The 15,589-nt window shown below is 39.0% G+C and overlaps 1 protein-coding gene and 1 non-coding gene across 4 annotated transcripts; one reads left to right on the top strand and one right to left on the bottom strand.

The window, feature by feature from the left end:
- Positions 1 to 321: 321 nt before the first annotated feature.
- Positions 322 to 14,626, bottom strand: LOC131324988 (probable plastidic glucose transporter 2). Of its 3 annotated transcripts, none has more exons than XM_058357084.1 (15): positions 14,426 to 14,626; positions 12,382 to 12,505; positions 11,543 to 11,654; positions 11,315 to 11,382; positions 11,043 to 11,175; positions 9,218 to 9,317; positions 8,970 to 9,082; positions 8,765 to 8,858; positions 4,026 to 4,179; positions 3,718 to 3,861; positions 3,568 to 3,641; positions 2,335 to 2,423; positions 1,447 to 1,561; positions 784 to 968; positions 322 to 664 (listed from the first exon to the last, which is right to left on the bottom strand). In XM_058357084.1, exons 2-14 carry the CDS (start codon positions 12,470 to 12,472, stop codon positions 786 to 788), a joined length of 1,470 nt encoding a protein of 489 aa, XP_058213067.1. In that variant the 5' UTR covers positions 12,473 to 12,505; positions 14,426 to 14,626; the 3' UTR covers positions 322 to 664; positions 784 to 785. The 3 variants fall into 3 exon arrangements, with proteins under 3 accessions (XP_058213067.1, XP_058213069.1, XP_058213070.1); XM_058357086.1 differs by adding an exon at positions 12,819 to 13,072 and having other exon boundaries at positions 322 to 968; positions 14,426 to 14,616; XM_058357087.1 differs by having other exon boundaries at positions 322 to 968; positions 14,387 to 14,616.
- On the top strand, positions 9,603 to 9,708 carry LOC131308810 (small nucleolar RNA snoR100). Its single transcript, XR_009194572.1, has one exon. It is a non-coding gene; the product is annotated as a small nucleolar RNA snoR100 (small nucleolar RNA).
- Positions 14,627 to 15,589: the final 963 nt, after the last annotated feature.

The raw sequence follows: 15,589 nt of genomic DNA, 5'->3' as shown, positions 1-15,589 counted from the left end.
GGAACGGGGTACCCAAAAAATATCCAGTCGGGTCTGTGTGATAATTTTGGGGCGGGTCAGGGTGCGCCAAAATCTGCTCCGTCCCATTGCCATTGACTACCAGGGAATTTGTAATCCTCATGTGCCTAATCTGGCAATTAGCAGTTTCTTTAGGTAGAAACAACCGTTTATCTGAATGTGTGTTTTATTCAACAAGCATGCAACCAACCAACCTGCCCTGCTTCCCGTGCGTGAAGTGCCCTAACCTCCATTGTCAATCCAATACACTGAAGCAACCATTCTGGATCACAAATGGCATATCGAGCCTTTACCAACGGTATCTAATTCGAGGAAAAATCTTTTATTTTATACATATAACATTCCTATGAATCATAAAGGGCCCACGCGACATCTTCGTTTCATACAAGTGAAATTCTAGCATCCTCAAACTGATGAAGTTGGAAGTTCTAGGACTAATCATCCGTACCACTAAATAACAGTTCTCTGAGATACAGACATTATAAGCAGCTATAGGGCAATATTTCTTTCGATTCAAATGTAAACGGTGACTGAAGCACCACTTGAACGAAGATGATGATTGGAACTCCAAAATGTAGCCCAATCCAAATTAAGATATTTAGCAAAGTCGGGAGGTGTCCAAGCTTCCATCTTCTAAGAACTTCAACTTTTGACAATATATTCAGCAGCATTCGCAACATCTGCCGGAAACATGAACCAACCTTCAGGCTTGCACAGCAATAAATAATTTCCAGGTGAAAACACGAACTAAACAAGAAAAATCACCTTCAGTCTTGTGGAAGAAGAGCGATCTCAATTTCTTGAAGAGTTTTCCCTTTTGTTTCCATCACATTCCTCTTCACAAAAACCACCGCAAGCAAACAGAAGGTACCAAAAATGGAGTACAAGAGCCGTCGCCCAAGATGCTCAAGTAAAGGCAAGAACAGCAAGCCCACACAGAAATTGAACACCTAAAAAAAAGCCAGTCAAACAGTCACGGGAGCGAAAAAAATAGATAACCTATCCAATCAATATCTCAATTTGGCTTATGAGTAATCTAGGGACCACAGGTATAAACTTGAAGTTGTTTTCTCCAATTCTTTTAGGCCCTTTTGCTATCAGACTGGACTAAAAAGGCAAAGCGACTAGATATCATCCTGCATTGTTTGGAACTTCTGCTGTTAGCATTAAACATTCGTGATTCGCCCAACACGGAATCCCACAAAGCATGGGATATACAATTCCATGGGGGATGCATTATTATTCTCATCACTATTTGACTACTGGAATAATTGAATCACATATACTATGGAAGTGCATATCCCTTCTATTAGTCCAGTCAAACAAACAGGGCCTTGCGTAATCTGCAGACTCAGTCTCACTCTATGCACTATTAGAGTTCTATAATTAACAGTAGGGGTAATATGTGAGGTCGAAAATTTATATTACCCAGTGCACTGACATACAAAATGCCATAGCTTTGGCCCTAATTCGGCTAGGGAGAATCTCTGGTAGGAGGAGACCAGGAACTGGACCAGCTCCAACAGCAAATGTCAACACGAACCTGCATAAAGAAGTCCAATCAGCATGCATCCATCCCTTCATGCTTGGCCCTATTGCCAATCATAGTAATATAAATTGGTTTTTGTAACAAGATAAACAATTGCTCAAAAGCAACCCTCCCTCCCTCCCTCCCTCCCTCCCTCCCTCGGGTTATTTTTTCTTGTTTGCTGTTATCTAGAGTCTAGAGATGCCTTCAGGTTCTTTTTTTCTTGTTTGCTACTATCTAGACTCCAGGGATGTACCAAACTTTGTTAATTAGAGTACACCAACTCAGTCATCCAAAAAGCCGCTGAATCTTACAGGCAGGACCAGAATATAAATGTTTGAGCTCGTAAACAACTGTAAAAATAACTTCCAAAGTTCACACAACTCTTCAGAGATGCATGTAGTACTTTTATCATCTATTATGACCCCAAAAACACACTTAACTCCATTTCAATTTGGTTGTCCATTTTTGGCAATCGTGGCCTTTACTCAGGTTAGCAAACAACATACTTCGTGAAAATCCACCAATCAACAGATCTCAGTTAGTTCTTCTACACATATTCTTCAAAATCGATATTGATCATTTTTTGACATGTCCAAAATAGTAAAAATGGACAACCAAATTGGGTCAGAGAATATATTGGGGATTGAACTATAAACTAATCTCGGAAGCTTAAATTCCTTTTCTCTGGCTGATAATATGTCAAAGAGAACTCAAATTGATAATTCACAGCACTGTGAGGGCTAATTTGCATAAACATGGATCTAAATATAAGAGAGAGTACTCACAGCAGCATTCCACCAACAGACAGGTATAAAGCTCCAGAACCTGATCCAGGAAGACCAGCTGCAGTGACTTGCAAGGCCATGGATAATGCCTGAGTAGGTCAAATGTAGAAAATAAACAAGAATCTGTCAAAGGAACTCATTCCTTCCTTGAAAAGTATGATATCATCATTAGGGGCAACCATGATAAGCTCATAACAGAAGGTAATGATTTTATGATTGCTGTGGTACATAAGCAGCTCTAGAAAAAGTTAATTTACTGAAGCCATTAAACATGAAATTGGTGTGATCCCAAGGTGTGGCATATTTGAACCACACACAGCCAAGGTTCTAGTCCTGGTAACTGTTCAATTTTATGATATTGATATTCATTGTCGAATACAATGATAAATAAATAGGAAGAAGTGCCACAGCATGATGTCCTGAGATTCTTCCCAGGATGGAACGAGTAAATATTCAAGAATTTTCTCTTCTTCCCCAATTTTGTGCAATTTTAAACCCTTTACAGCACTCAGTTGATTTACCGATTAAATCCTCAAAATCCTTCCCTCCTCAATCACAGAACCCAGAATCTGCATAGTCAATCTCCAGTAAAATACAAAAACCAGCATATCCGATACCAACACTAAAATACTATACTCTTCCTAACCCCACAGAAAGCCCCATAAATCCTATATTTTAGCAACCTTTGAGCCACAGAAAACAACTCTAATCAACCCAAATAAAGTCCTCCGCATCACCCTGCATTATTCTCGGTGTCTCTTGCTGGGAACTCACGTAATTCTTTTACTCATCATGACAATTTCGCTAGATTTATTGTGACAGAACGTAACCACTTTGTGCACCAAAAACATAGCAAGGTAGTTTTCTGGGCAAATCAACACTGCATTGTGAAGCATCATTTGCAGCATTTAATATGTTTACTGATGCCCATATGATGTCTATTGCGCAGCGAGGGAGAGTGCTATAACCAATCTCATGGAAATGCAAAGGGAGGTCTAAATTGACATGTGATGTTGAGGTAAAAAATGGCTATAAGGGAACATGTAGCCCTTCACGTAACGAGAATGGCAGAAAAAGGATTCATGTAGCAGACCCCTTGATTGGGACGTGGTTTGATTTGGCGCGGTTGGTTTGGTTTGGTTAGGTTAGTTGTAGACTACAAAGTTGAAATTCCAATCTCACTTGCTACTGATACATAAGTAACTTCTATCAGAAAATCAAATGAGATATTACCATGCCAGAGAAGCTCCACATAAGAAGGACCTTCCTCCCTAGTTTATCCATCAAAATCAATGCAATAATAGATCCTGAAGATTTTTATATTTCATGGTCAGAGAACAATATCATTAACCTTTAGTATGAAAGAGAGAAGCAAAAATATACCTAACAAGTTTGCAATCCCTACGAAGATGTTCGCAAGGTTTGATGATACTCCCGCACTTCTAAATACAGTTGAAGAGAAATAAAACACAGCATTTATTCCTGATAGCTGTTGTAAAGCAAATAGGGTTGATCCAATAAAAACAACTGCAAAAGGAAGGAGTGAATACGGAAGGAATTTGGAGAGGGAAAAGAGAAAGATAAAGTGAGAGTGAGGAGCAGCAGAGATGGTAAGACCCATTGTCATGCCGCCCTCAGCAGTAAACAGAGAAAAAACGTAGTAAAAACTACCAAATCCCAAAAGGGCATACCTCTGAAATGGCGACCATAAAGCAACTCCGAGAACTTCATACTATCAGTCTCATCCCCTCTGTCCGACTTGGACAATTCTGCCATTGCAGATTTGACATGAGATCCTCCTAAAAGCTTCTCAAATTCAGCTTCAGCTTCAGCAATTCTTCCACGCTACAAAACCAACAAGAAACTCTCAGCATTTTTCACAGCACGATTACATAAAGCAACAGCAGCAGTTAAATTTTACCTATTGGTCGCAGAATTTAACTCATGCCATACATAGTCCAAATGATCAGGATAAGTTTCCAAAAAAAAAAAAAAAGGAACTATGTTTTAAGATGGACTAAAAACCAAATATGGATGAAACCACTGCACAAAATAAAGCAACTTTGCCAAGAAAAGTCTCTCACAGTTGAAGTGAAAGTTGGAACTGCTAGAGATCATATAACATTCTTGGAGAGAGAGAGAGAGGCTGCTCAAAAAAAAAAATCTTGGAGAGAGCACTTCTATCTACAAGTTTGTAAGAGGTCCAACATAGGAATACTAGTGTAAAATAGAGAGAATACTAGATAATCCATCAGTGAGGTAAGGAATTACAGCGGTAGGAAATATCGCAGGGTGAAAAAACAGTGCAATTCCTACTGGATACATGCTAATGGGCAAGGCAGAGAGCAAAGGAAAGAATACTGGCACCATAATCTCTCTCTCAGTAAACCTCGCCCTGGTGTCTCATCACTTTATAAAGGAACAGAAACTCTAGAAGGAACTTTCTCTATCTAGAATTTGTCCCTAAAATCCAAGGGAATCATACTTAGTTCCCCTCGCTACAAGGGCATTCCCATGCATAAGTTGCACTGTTGTTTAGAACCTCTCTTGATTCTTGCGGTCTCAACCCTGTGGTATCATACTCGTGGTCATGACTCTTGCGACTCCCATAGTCTCACCCTCGCGGTTGTGACTCTTGCGACCCTCGCAGTCGTGACTCCCACAGCTCTTCCAATACCCGCTGCCATTGTGATACCAGCGGCCTTTGTGGATTCCCGAACCATAGTCATTGCACGTACTAGATCCGTGCCATGCAAGGATATCTTTGGATATCAAAATCACTCCTCAACCGCACAGTATCGGAGGTTAAGTGCCAGGACTTCGTCATGCCATGAGTCTTAATCTCTTTGGTCTCCTTGTCAATGACTATTTGTACTTGCCTACAAAGTTGAACTTCAACAAGGCAAGTTTCTTTCTCGATTGATATCAAAGTTCAAATGCTAGAGATCATGAACCATACTGGAGAGAGAGAGAGAGAGAGAGAGAGAGAGAGAGAGAGAGAGAGAGAGAGAGCATGTCTATTTAAAAGCTAAGAGATTGGAAACGTCTCAACTAATGCAATCAAAATATCAAAGGGAATCAAAGATTCAAAGAAATGAACAAAATCCCATTCAAGGGGATAAACCCCAAAGGGTAGAGAGAGAAACTATGTCTCAATCAATATATTCAATATTCTTAATAATAAAAAAGCTACCAAATGAAAGAACAACTCACCTATATATAGACTCAATACCCTAACACCACTAAGGACGCGAAATGACATAAAGGACCCTCGATCCTACTGCATCATACACCCCCTCTAAAGAAAACAACTTGTCCTCAAGTTGGACAACAAAACACAAAACACTAAATAAAGAAAACAAAGAAGTGATTATCGTGCAGCTTCAACTTAGACATGTGGCTACATTCCTTGATCAACACGTCACCCTCATTCACAACCAATCTTCAATGTGAGCTTCTTCTTGTATACATCCACCACGGCCAGACTTAGAAGTGAATAAGCAATCCATTTGGCATGTCTTCGGAACAGCAAAACACCATCAAAATATCTCTGAACACGTACTCCCAAAATATACTTAGACCAATCATCATTCAATGATTTAAGAACGTGTAACACCTAATACCCAAGACTCGCTTGAGTGAACACCATACCCAAGGGGTCTTCAAATTGTCCCATGAGTGCTGCTGCTTCTTTTGGTGAAGCCCAAGGGATGGGTGTGGAGAGAAGTGTTGACTTGGGGACCAATGTACCACAAACTTGAACATCTTGCAATTGGGGCACCCCATGAGGCAACACTTGGAAGCAATCCTCGACATTTGGTTCAACCAACTCTTCATCAAATAGTGGAGCTTCCAAATCATTCCCATACTCTTCAATTCGAGTGTCTTGCACCAAAGGCAACTTGAAAATCAATTCTTGAGAGCAGTCTTCAATCTCAAGGTCACGACTTCCCTCTTCTCTATAACCCTCCTCCAAAAGTTCCTCACTATCTAGTCTAGGCCTAAGGAAACTTTCCTTGAGCATATCAATAAGCATTCCCTCTTCATTATCAACACCAAACTCATCAAAGACGGGCACATCTTCAAATTCACCTCCAAAGTCTTCATTTTCAACAAAGATGGGCAAATCTTCAAACTCATCTTCAACCTCAAAGACACAATCATCTTCAAGAACACCCTCGAGTTTGTCATTAGGATATTCATCAAAGATGGGAGCGTCGTCGAAATAACCGTGTTTCATCTCATCATCAAACACATCCGGATTGAAGTTCATCTTCTCCTCAAAAAAGGGGCATTACTTTGATTCTAATAAGCATTTTCACCAACCTCTAACTTAAAACTAGATTTCCCTTGCTTGAAGCATTCAAGTTTCTCATTTGTAGAAGAATTTCTAGCCTTCAAATTGTCAAATAAAGGCTGATTTTGTATTGGGACAGCACCTATATCAACTGTGCTTTGTACTCCAATCCCAAAAGACTTCCCACAAGTCCTATACTTAGCAATATTAGTCAAAGAACCAACATTGGCAAAGGAAGGGAAAGGTAAGAACCGTTCCTTGAACGTTTTCTTCATCTTTTCCCACTCTCTAATCTTTCCCTTGCCTCTCCTTTTCCGGTTATCATGTAATTGTTCCCACCAATCGGAGACTCTTCCTCGAAGGTGTTTAGAAACGAACTTTACTTTCATTTCATCTGAGATAAAATGGCATTCAAATACTCCCTCAAGAGTATTCAACCAATCAACAAACTCCTTAGGAGTGAAGCTTTCATCAAACTTAGGGAGTTCATAGTCAATGTTGTTCGAACATGCTCTACGCCAATGCAGAGCACCAAAACAATTCTCAAATCGAATGCGATTCATACCTTTGGTTAGGAGTTGCAAATGCCGCATCTTCTCAACCAAGATAGATACTTCTTCACTCAACTCTTTAATCTCATTCCTCTTGCAATTTGAATTGCCATAAGTATCAATTTCATCACCAAAATTTCCTATAACATCTCTACCTCTACCTCCATGAGCCATTACAATACGCACAATCAACTCCAACAATCAAATCAACCCCAAAGAACATGCACCGAGTCAACTCAGTGATTTAAGACCCAAACTCAGCCAACTCAGTACAATAAGTCAACCAACTCAACCAAAATCGATCAAACCCAGTTTAACTCAGTACCAAACAGCCTCAACTTGCAAGTGAACAGCAAAAATCATTGTTTTTGAGTGCCGAAAGAGGGTTAATCGACATATTCAACTTGAACCCAAGGCTGTTTGACAACTAATCAACAGTTTCGAAGTCACATCCCTATTTTCGAGCCTAAATCAGTGCTGATAGGGTCGAAGTAGCAGATCTAGGGTTCGAAATGTACCCAATCACTCGATTGGTGCTTGGAATCACAGATTGGAGCTCCAGATCTGGATGAACAAGGACTGAATCAAGTCGAACAGTGTTTGAATCACGTCTACAGCCTTCGAAATGCTTGGAAAGAGATCGAACAGCCTTCAAAGGCTGAAAACGACACCTATGGAGTGCGAAATGGGTTGAATCGAAGCTTGAGGGTTTCGTGAAAGGTCATACAAACCAGATTTGAGCTGCGAAATGGGTTTTGGTTGTCTGAAATGGAGAAAACAGCTCCGAAATGGTTGATTTGAGAGTTTTAAGGGTCGAAATCGAGCTTTAGGGTCTTGGGTTAGGTAGACCTGTGGATTTTGAGTGAAATAGGGGCTCCGGCGAGGTTTTCCGGTGAGATTTCTAGCCAGATGAAGAGCTAGGATTTGAGCCTAGGCTTTGATACCAAATGATGCAATCAAAATATCAAAGGGAATCAAAGATTCAAAGAAAGGAGCAAAATCCCATTCAAGGGGATAAACCTCAAAGGGTGGAGAGAGAAACTATGTCTCAATCAATATATTCAATATTCTTAACAATCAAAAAGCTACCAAATGAAAGAACAACTCACCTATTTACAGACTCAATACCCTAACAACACTAAGGACGCGAAATGACATAAAGGACCCTAGATCCTACTGCATCACTTCAGTGACAAATAAACAGAAGCATGGAAGTGTACAAGCAGATCCAAGGTAGTAACAAGAAACAACCAAGAATATAATCAGATAAATGAGAGCAATTATCGAAAACTGCAGGCAACTAAAAAAATGATGGGATAATAATGCATCAAGCATATGTAAAACCTTGGCGATTTATTCCAGTTACCGTCTACCAGGGGAAGGGAATAGTTGGTTAAGAAAAGCAAAGCCATATGCAAGCAGAATGTAACATCAGAAGGGGAAAAAAGGGATATAGAGGTGGAATCATAAGAGTGAGCATGGTATATGCGTCCTTGGTCTATAGCAACACAAACTTTCATTGAAGCGTTTCAATTCTCTAATTCATCAGATAATACTGTCTTCGGTACACACAAAAGCAAACCTTGTACAGCCAATGTGGGCTCTCTGCACAGAATACCATGGCAAGAGCTAGTATCGCAGCTGGAATCGCAGATACCCAGAAACATACACGCCACCTGATAAGAAAGTAGATTGAAATTTAGCAACCACTATTCCTAGAAAGTAAAACAAATGAAACAGTAACACTGAAATTAAGATATACTGTAGCATCTGTTCGCTCTTCTCACCAGCCAGCAGTATTTTTTACGGGCATTCCAATGAACAGAGCGCCAATAAGTCCAAGGCAGGTTGCAATCTGAATGAAGCTTCCATACGTACCCCTCACAAAAGCTGGAGAAATCTGCTCATACAAACAAGACAAACCAAAAAAGAATCAAGCACTCCCATAATTACAAGCCTAAGTCCCCTAAGTAAATAAGTACTTTGAAACTTAATATATCTCATGCCATAAATGTCCAAAATATAATTTGTTTACCTCTGTGACATAGAGAGATGTAACAGGGGGACCCACGCCCAATCCAGTCCCAACCAAAAACCTCCCAAGAAGCATACCTTCCAAATTGTTGGTCATTGCACTGAACATGCATGTATTAGTATTTTCCAAACTAGAAAAAGGTGAAGGATGAAAGGCACAATGCAAACAACCACATGGGCCAACTTTAAACTATATGAAGTAGCATTAAAAAATAACAAGAGTTCATCTCTGTAAAAGTACAGACTCAATTCTTTTTAACTGGTACAGAAAGAAGAACCCAAGGTAACGTTATGGTTTGGCTCTTCCATATGACAACAAGAAGATAAGGGTAACGAAACCTAACTGAAATTTAAAAACGAGACCAATCAAACGATAACTCATTATTGAACGAAGGAAGCTAGGTCATGAGCACAAAAAGTGATTCGGGTCTCTAGGCCTGCCCTCTTATGCTTTCAGGCTTTGATTAGGGGGCATGGTTCCACGACATACGTTCCTTGAGTTTCTCAAATTCCGGAGGTTGGGGGCCGCTATTTCAGTGGTAAAACTTTCTGAGTGCACCACCTTTGTGCATATTGCTAAATTTTAGGTTTTTCTTCACTCCTCCCCCGCCCATACCTCCATCTATTGGGCATTACAAGACTGTTAATGCTGATGAATCTTTTAACATGACAAATAAACTCCTGGCAGAAATCCTTTTCCCCTATCACGGTTCCAACTTTCAATTATATAAACTACAAGTCTACAACTACAATCCTCCAACCAAAAGCAAAATACATGTCCACTGGAGAGTAACTAGTCCATAAAAGCTACTCCTACATTACATTTACACTAGTCAGTGTTAGCTACACTAGTCAGTGTTAGCTTCTCTGACTATTTCTTAGTTTTGCAGAGTCCATGATTCCACTTTGCAGTAAACCGTGATAGAAGAGTAGCGTCAAAAAGAAAAATGGCATTGTAATCCCAAGTTCCCATCATCCCTCGAGAATAGCCTTTTACTTTAGTTTCCTTCTTAAGGATAGCCTCATTCTATAGCTAGTTTTTCAGTCTCAAATACATCACAAAATGTCCATTGCTGTGTTCATTTATTAATTGCACAAAGGAGGGGCAGACCCATCTAGGGCCTCCCTCTCTCCCTCACTGAGTTTGCCCTCCCTAGGTGATAATTACAGGGAATCATAATAATCAACTTTATCTGAATGGGGAGTTCACATAGGTTTTGTCTCAAATAAGGAACACACTGTCCAGAAAAGGGAAAAAAGAAAAAAGAAGAACTAATGAAAACCTGCAAAGAAGTCAATTACACCCTGATATTAAAAAAGCACAGAAGACAAAACACAATTCCCGAATGAGAGTAGGTACACAAGAGAGGATATATGGAATTAGAAAATGATAGCATGGCAAAATTCTGGTGTTAAAGACTATCAGAAACAGTGAGAAATTTACAGCATGAGACAAAATGATGGGACCATTAACAGACCATCAAGGGGACCAAGCCAGTACACAACCCAGAGTCCTATTTCTAAGGGCCATAAGGAAGAGCAAAAAATTGAGACCACAGGGCAGGGCAGGGGGGTGGTGCCGGCCTGCAGAGGGAAGGAAGCAAATAGCAAACTAGAAAAACCATCTACATTGACATTCCCCAAGAAATAAGGAAAATTTTAGTTATCCATAGGCTTTATTAGAGGAATAAATAAATTTAGGACAACACATAAGAAGCTGATGTGATAATTAGACATGATTACGTGCAAGCCATGTAAAGAATCTGTCAAAACAGCAGTTATACTTAGTGAAGCATCAACTATGTAATACAGGCTAGACGCATTACCTGATAGAAGCGCCAATAATCATAGGCAGAGCACACAACTGAAAAGCCTTACGGCGCCCAACCCCATCAGCAATCCAACCACTGAGTAGGGACCCAACAAATGCACCAGCCAGACATGTACTGACCACTAAACCTGCAATTGACATGCATTAACAACTACAGTATATAACATGCACTTGTATGCAGATAGCAGAAAAAATGAAAACAAACATTATTCTAAAAAAAAAAAAATAAATCGCGAATACGAAATGAAGTTCCAATTTGCATGTTACCTTCAGCCAAAGTATTCCCACTAAAACCAAGATCAGTTGAAATGCTCTCAAGCGGTTCATTAACTACTCTGATCAGACAAAACAAAAACATCAAAATTCATACATTTCATTTAATGGCTTTTTATTTATGCAAAAGAAAGTTGGTAGTGGTCAAAACAAAAACAAAAAACAAAAAAAAGGCACAAGGAAATTGCAGATAAAAGTAAAACTTCAAGACAGAGGGCAAACCCCATATGGTAGCCAAATAAGAATGCAACTAGAGTTGCCACAAGGACATGTGGGACAGAGAGCTTCCAAGAGGGACTTGAAGTCTCTTGATCCATACCGTTCTGCAAAAGAGCTAAAACACAGACAACCATTCAACCAAGGTACCATCACGAGCTGATTACAATCAATCACAAAATTATGCCCAAGAATAGAGAGCATCACTCAATGAAACTTCAAAATATCACAAAGCACATAGTCAAATAACTCAAATCTAATAAGTACATAAACATAATAGTCTATCCTGATTTATCTTAATGCCATACATAAGAACCATAGTTCTGCCTCAAGCTGAAAATTATCATCACTCAAAATTATGCCCAAGAATAGAGAGCATCACTCAATGAAACTTCAAAATATCACGAAGCACATAGTCAAAAAACTCAAATCTAATAAGTACATAAACATAATAGTCTATCCTGATTTATCTTAATGCCATACATAAAAACCATAGTTCCGCCTCGAGCTGAAAATTATCCTCCCTTTAATTTACTTTCTTCTATTCTCAAGCTATTAGCGCACATCTTTAACTTCTAGGCACATCTTTAACTTCTAGCAAGGAGTACCACATAAACCTGCTGAATGTTTGCTTGCCTCATTGGATAGGTTGGATTCTAATTTAATAGTTTCTAAATCTAGTTGAAGCCCGTTTATTAAGTGAGACTTCCATATATTTTCCAGCTAGAAAAAAAGACAAGTAATTTACACCCGGTCCACATAATGTAAACCAATAAATCAGGATGCAAATAAATCATTAGGATAGCGTGTAGCAGTCAAATTACCTCAGCAATTTATAAAGTTACCTGAATTTTCTTCGATATCTACTGGGTTAGCATATTCTCTGGACGGCATCCGCTTGTATGTGGAGGAAGAATCACGCAGACGTATCCACATGCCACAATAGGATCAACCTCCACACCAGACCACCTACGAAGTGCACGCCAATTGAAATCAATGTTCTAAAAGTCACTAGGCACTAGTCGGGCAGTCGGCCACCTTCGAGCTATTAATCGGATTAATCGGGCAATTAATCGGTGCATATTCATTAGTAATCGGTGATTAATGGTTAGTCAGACCTAATCGGATAGACCTCGCCAATGATTAATCGCCAACTAATCGCCGATTAATTCCTTGTTTTAGAACACTGATTGAAATAAAGTAAAAGCAGGGTTTGATTTATGACACTTTTAGACAATCTAATTCATGGTAGTGACAATTGGCAGTCACCACAACCACTCACTTGTTCTGTTGGTGGGATACAAGGAAAATATGAACAGGGTCAAGTTTGGCATCTTCTTTCTAACAAATTCAAACTCTGCGGGGTATTGATTCCTTCATCACTTATCACCAGGGACGGTGCTACAACAGGTCCAAAGGACGATGCTACAACAGGTCCAAAGGGGGCCATGCTTTATAAATTAAGGTCTCACAAATTTCCTATAGCAAATTGCGTCCCCTTTACATGAACAGTAGACTTGTCAGCATCTTGCTCTACTGCATGAGTATCATTAAGTTACCAATTGTTCCAAAAGCTTAAGTTGTTAGAAAATAAACTTCACAATATATATGTCAAGTTATTCAATACCCCATCTTGTAGGTGGACTGGCAAATAACAATAAATAGAAAAGAACACAAAGGGAGAAGCATAATGCAAACAGCAACCAACTGCAAACAAACAAAGAGACTGGAACCCAAGACTTCTCCTTTGATACCATGTTAATTTACCAATTGTCTTAAAAACTAAGTTGTTAGGATGTGGACATAACAATGTATATTGAGCAATTAAAAAATACGGCACACACATTTCTCTACTTACCAAAAAAAATGACTCTCTCTCTCTCTCTCTCTCTCTCTCTCTCTCTCTATGGCACACACATTTCTCTACTTACCAAAAAGAATCTCTCTCTCTCTCTCTCTCTCTCTCTCTCTCTCTCTCTCTCTCTCTCTCTCTCTCTCTCTCTCTCTCTCTCTCTCTCTCTCTCTCTCTCTCTCTCTCTCTCCAATCTTTGGAGACCGGAAGCTCTAATTGAAATACTACCTAATGCTCCGACAAAATTCTTTGGTAGGTTCTTTTATACTTAAGATAAGAATTCAGTAACTCTGCATTTTTTAAAACATCACCAAAAAAAGTTCCCACACAAATTTTTTGGGCATACAATGACTTAGTTTTGGGACATTTCTATTCTTGTTAGTCACTCTTATCTCTAATTTTGGCACTGTTATTGACTTATTGAAACCTTGTTTATCCTTCACATATCCAAATTTAATCCAAAGAAACAAAAACAACCACTAGAAACCCGAAACGAAACCTCAGCTGGGTACTGTTTGCATTAGTTGATGAAATATTTTCACCTTCCACTTCTCAGAAATTTTAACAAAAATGCCATCTATCTTTCAAGGTTTCCTTTCTCTCAGCAACCAAACAGTTCTCACCGACAAACAAAATCCACTTACCCCGGCCTTAACGAATTTAGCTCATAACCCAATATCTTTGATCTTACAATTCACAATTCCACTGCACATAGCATAACATAAACAAAAAAAGCCCAGGAACCCATCACCGGACACAATTGTGTCCGCAACTGTTCGGATGCGTGTGCGGGACACATGGATGCTCCAACGGTTCCGGACGCAATTGGATCCCGAGTTTTGTGTTTTAAAGTTGTGTACGTAGCATCCCTCTACACAAAAAAAGGATCTACATACGCGATTATACACATGAACGCGTCGTACAAATCAAAAATCCCCGTCAATAGACTACTGACTAGTGAATAGAAACAGTTTAAAATCAAAGAAAATTCACTTTACATATATAGAACTGGCATGCGGCGATTCGAAGCTTGTTACCTTCGAGCATCAACGATCCACCGAGATCGCAAGCAGCAGAGATTTCTGATGATGAGAGCGAAGTGAAACTTCGCGAAGGTTTTGGAGAAACAGTTCGTTAAAGGAATCGTTATGTACACGGGTGCGTATATATGGGTGTGACCGTGTGAGAAACAAGGGATCAGTGCTAAGATGCGCCTTTTGCGGTCGGTATTTTCCCCGTAATGGGTGCGAGTGAAAGCCTACGTCCTTTTTTTATGAGAATTTTTTCGGTGCCGGGTGGGATGAGTATATCTTACGTGGTATCCGTTCAGCACATTCGGATCGTCTAATACATTTTTGGACTGTTCGGATTCAGACCATCTTTCCTCTCATTCCAACATTTTCTCTTTCATTTTTTTTTTCTCCAAATCCGAGTCATCCAAAAATGCAATAACCGGCTCGAATGAGCAGAATGGGCACCACATTGTACCCACCTGACACTTAATTTTTTTTCGTTTTTTATACGTACAAGAAGGATTTTCTGTGTCGAAAATTCCTGTGTCTCTATGTTGAGGAGTTTTCCGGCCGTTGAATTTTAAACATAAAAAAATCACACAATTCAACGGCCGAAAAATTTCTCGACACAGAGATACAAGGATTTTCAAAACAAATGAAATCGGACTCGGAAGAAGCTGATAATCTATTAATAGTGAGTAGTATTTTTTTTTTTTTTTGTTGAAATTTCAGTGAATAATGTGAATTTAGATTTGTACAACCAACTCGTATCTTGTGCAAGGTATAAAGATTCTGGAAAATGATCTTGTTTCTAAGATTCTTGTGCTCTAAAACTGTTTCGTTAACGAAAATTCATTTCCTAATGTATCTTCTTCTTTGTTTTTGCTTTTTTTGATCCGCTTTCCTAATGTATCTGAAACAATTGATAGGAGTGTTATGACTAAATAATTGAGATAGATTTTTTTTTATCTTTATTTAAAAGTTTTTTTTTTTCATTTGTTAGTTTTGCGTCGATTTTATATGAATTATTGATTCGTCTTGACGAGATGAAAATAAAAAGTAAAAAGATTAATAATTGAAATTTTTAAAAAGTTTGCTAAAGACAAAAATAATCTAAAATATACAGAATTTTTTGATTATTTTTTATCTTTATTCAAAAAAGTTAAGTTTAATTCACAATTGTTTTCT

Source organism: Rhododendron vialii, chromosome 1a (genome assembly GCF_030253575.1).
Source record: "Rhododendron vialii isolate Sample 1 chromosome 1a, ASM3025357v1".
Classification (NCBI taxonomy): domain Eukaryota; kingdom Viridiplantae; phylum Streptophyta; class Magnoliopsida; order Ericales; family Ericaceae; genus Rhododendron; species Rhododendron vialii.
The sequence above is the reverse complement of the archived record's forward strand: the minus strand, read 5'-3'. Positions and strand labels throughout refer to the sequence as shown.

Bases quoted from the DNA above. Each gene is read 5' to 3' on its own strand.
- LOC131324988 (XM_058357084.1), bottom strand. From the start codon at position 12,472: ATGTGGATACGTCTGCGTGATTCTTCCTCCACATACAAGCGGATGCCG. The intron at 2,424-3,567 runs GTAATATCTCAT...TGACCTACTCAG, and splicing joins TGTGGAGCTTCTCTGGCATG to GCATTATCCATGGCCTTGCA. The intron at 969-1,446 runs GTAATATAAATT...GCTTTTTTTTAG, and splicing joins TTTGTATGTCAGTGCACTGG to GTGTTCAATTTCTGTGTGGG.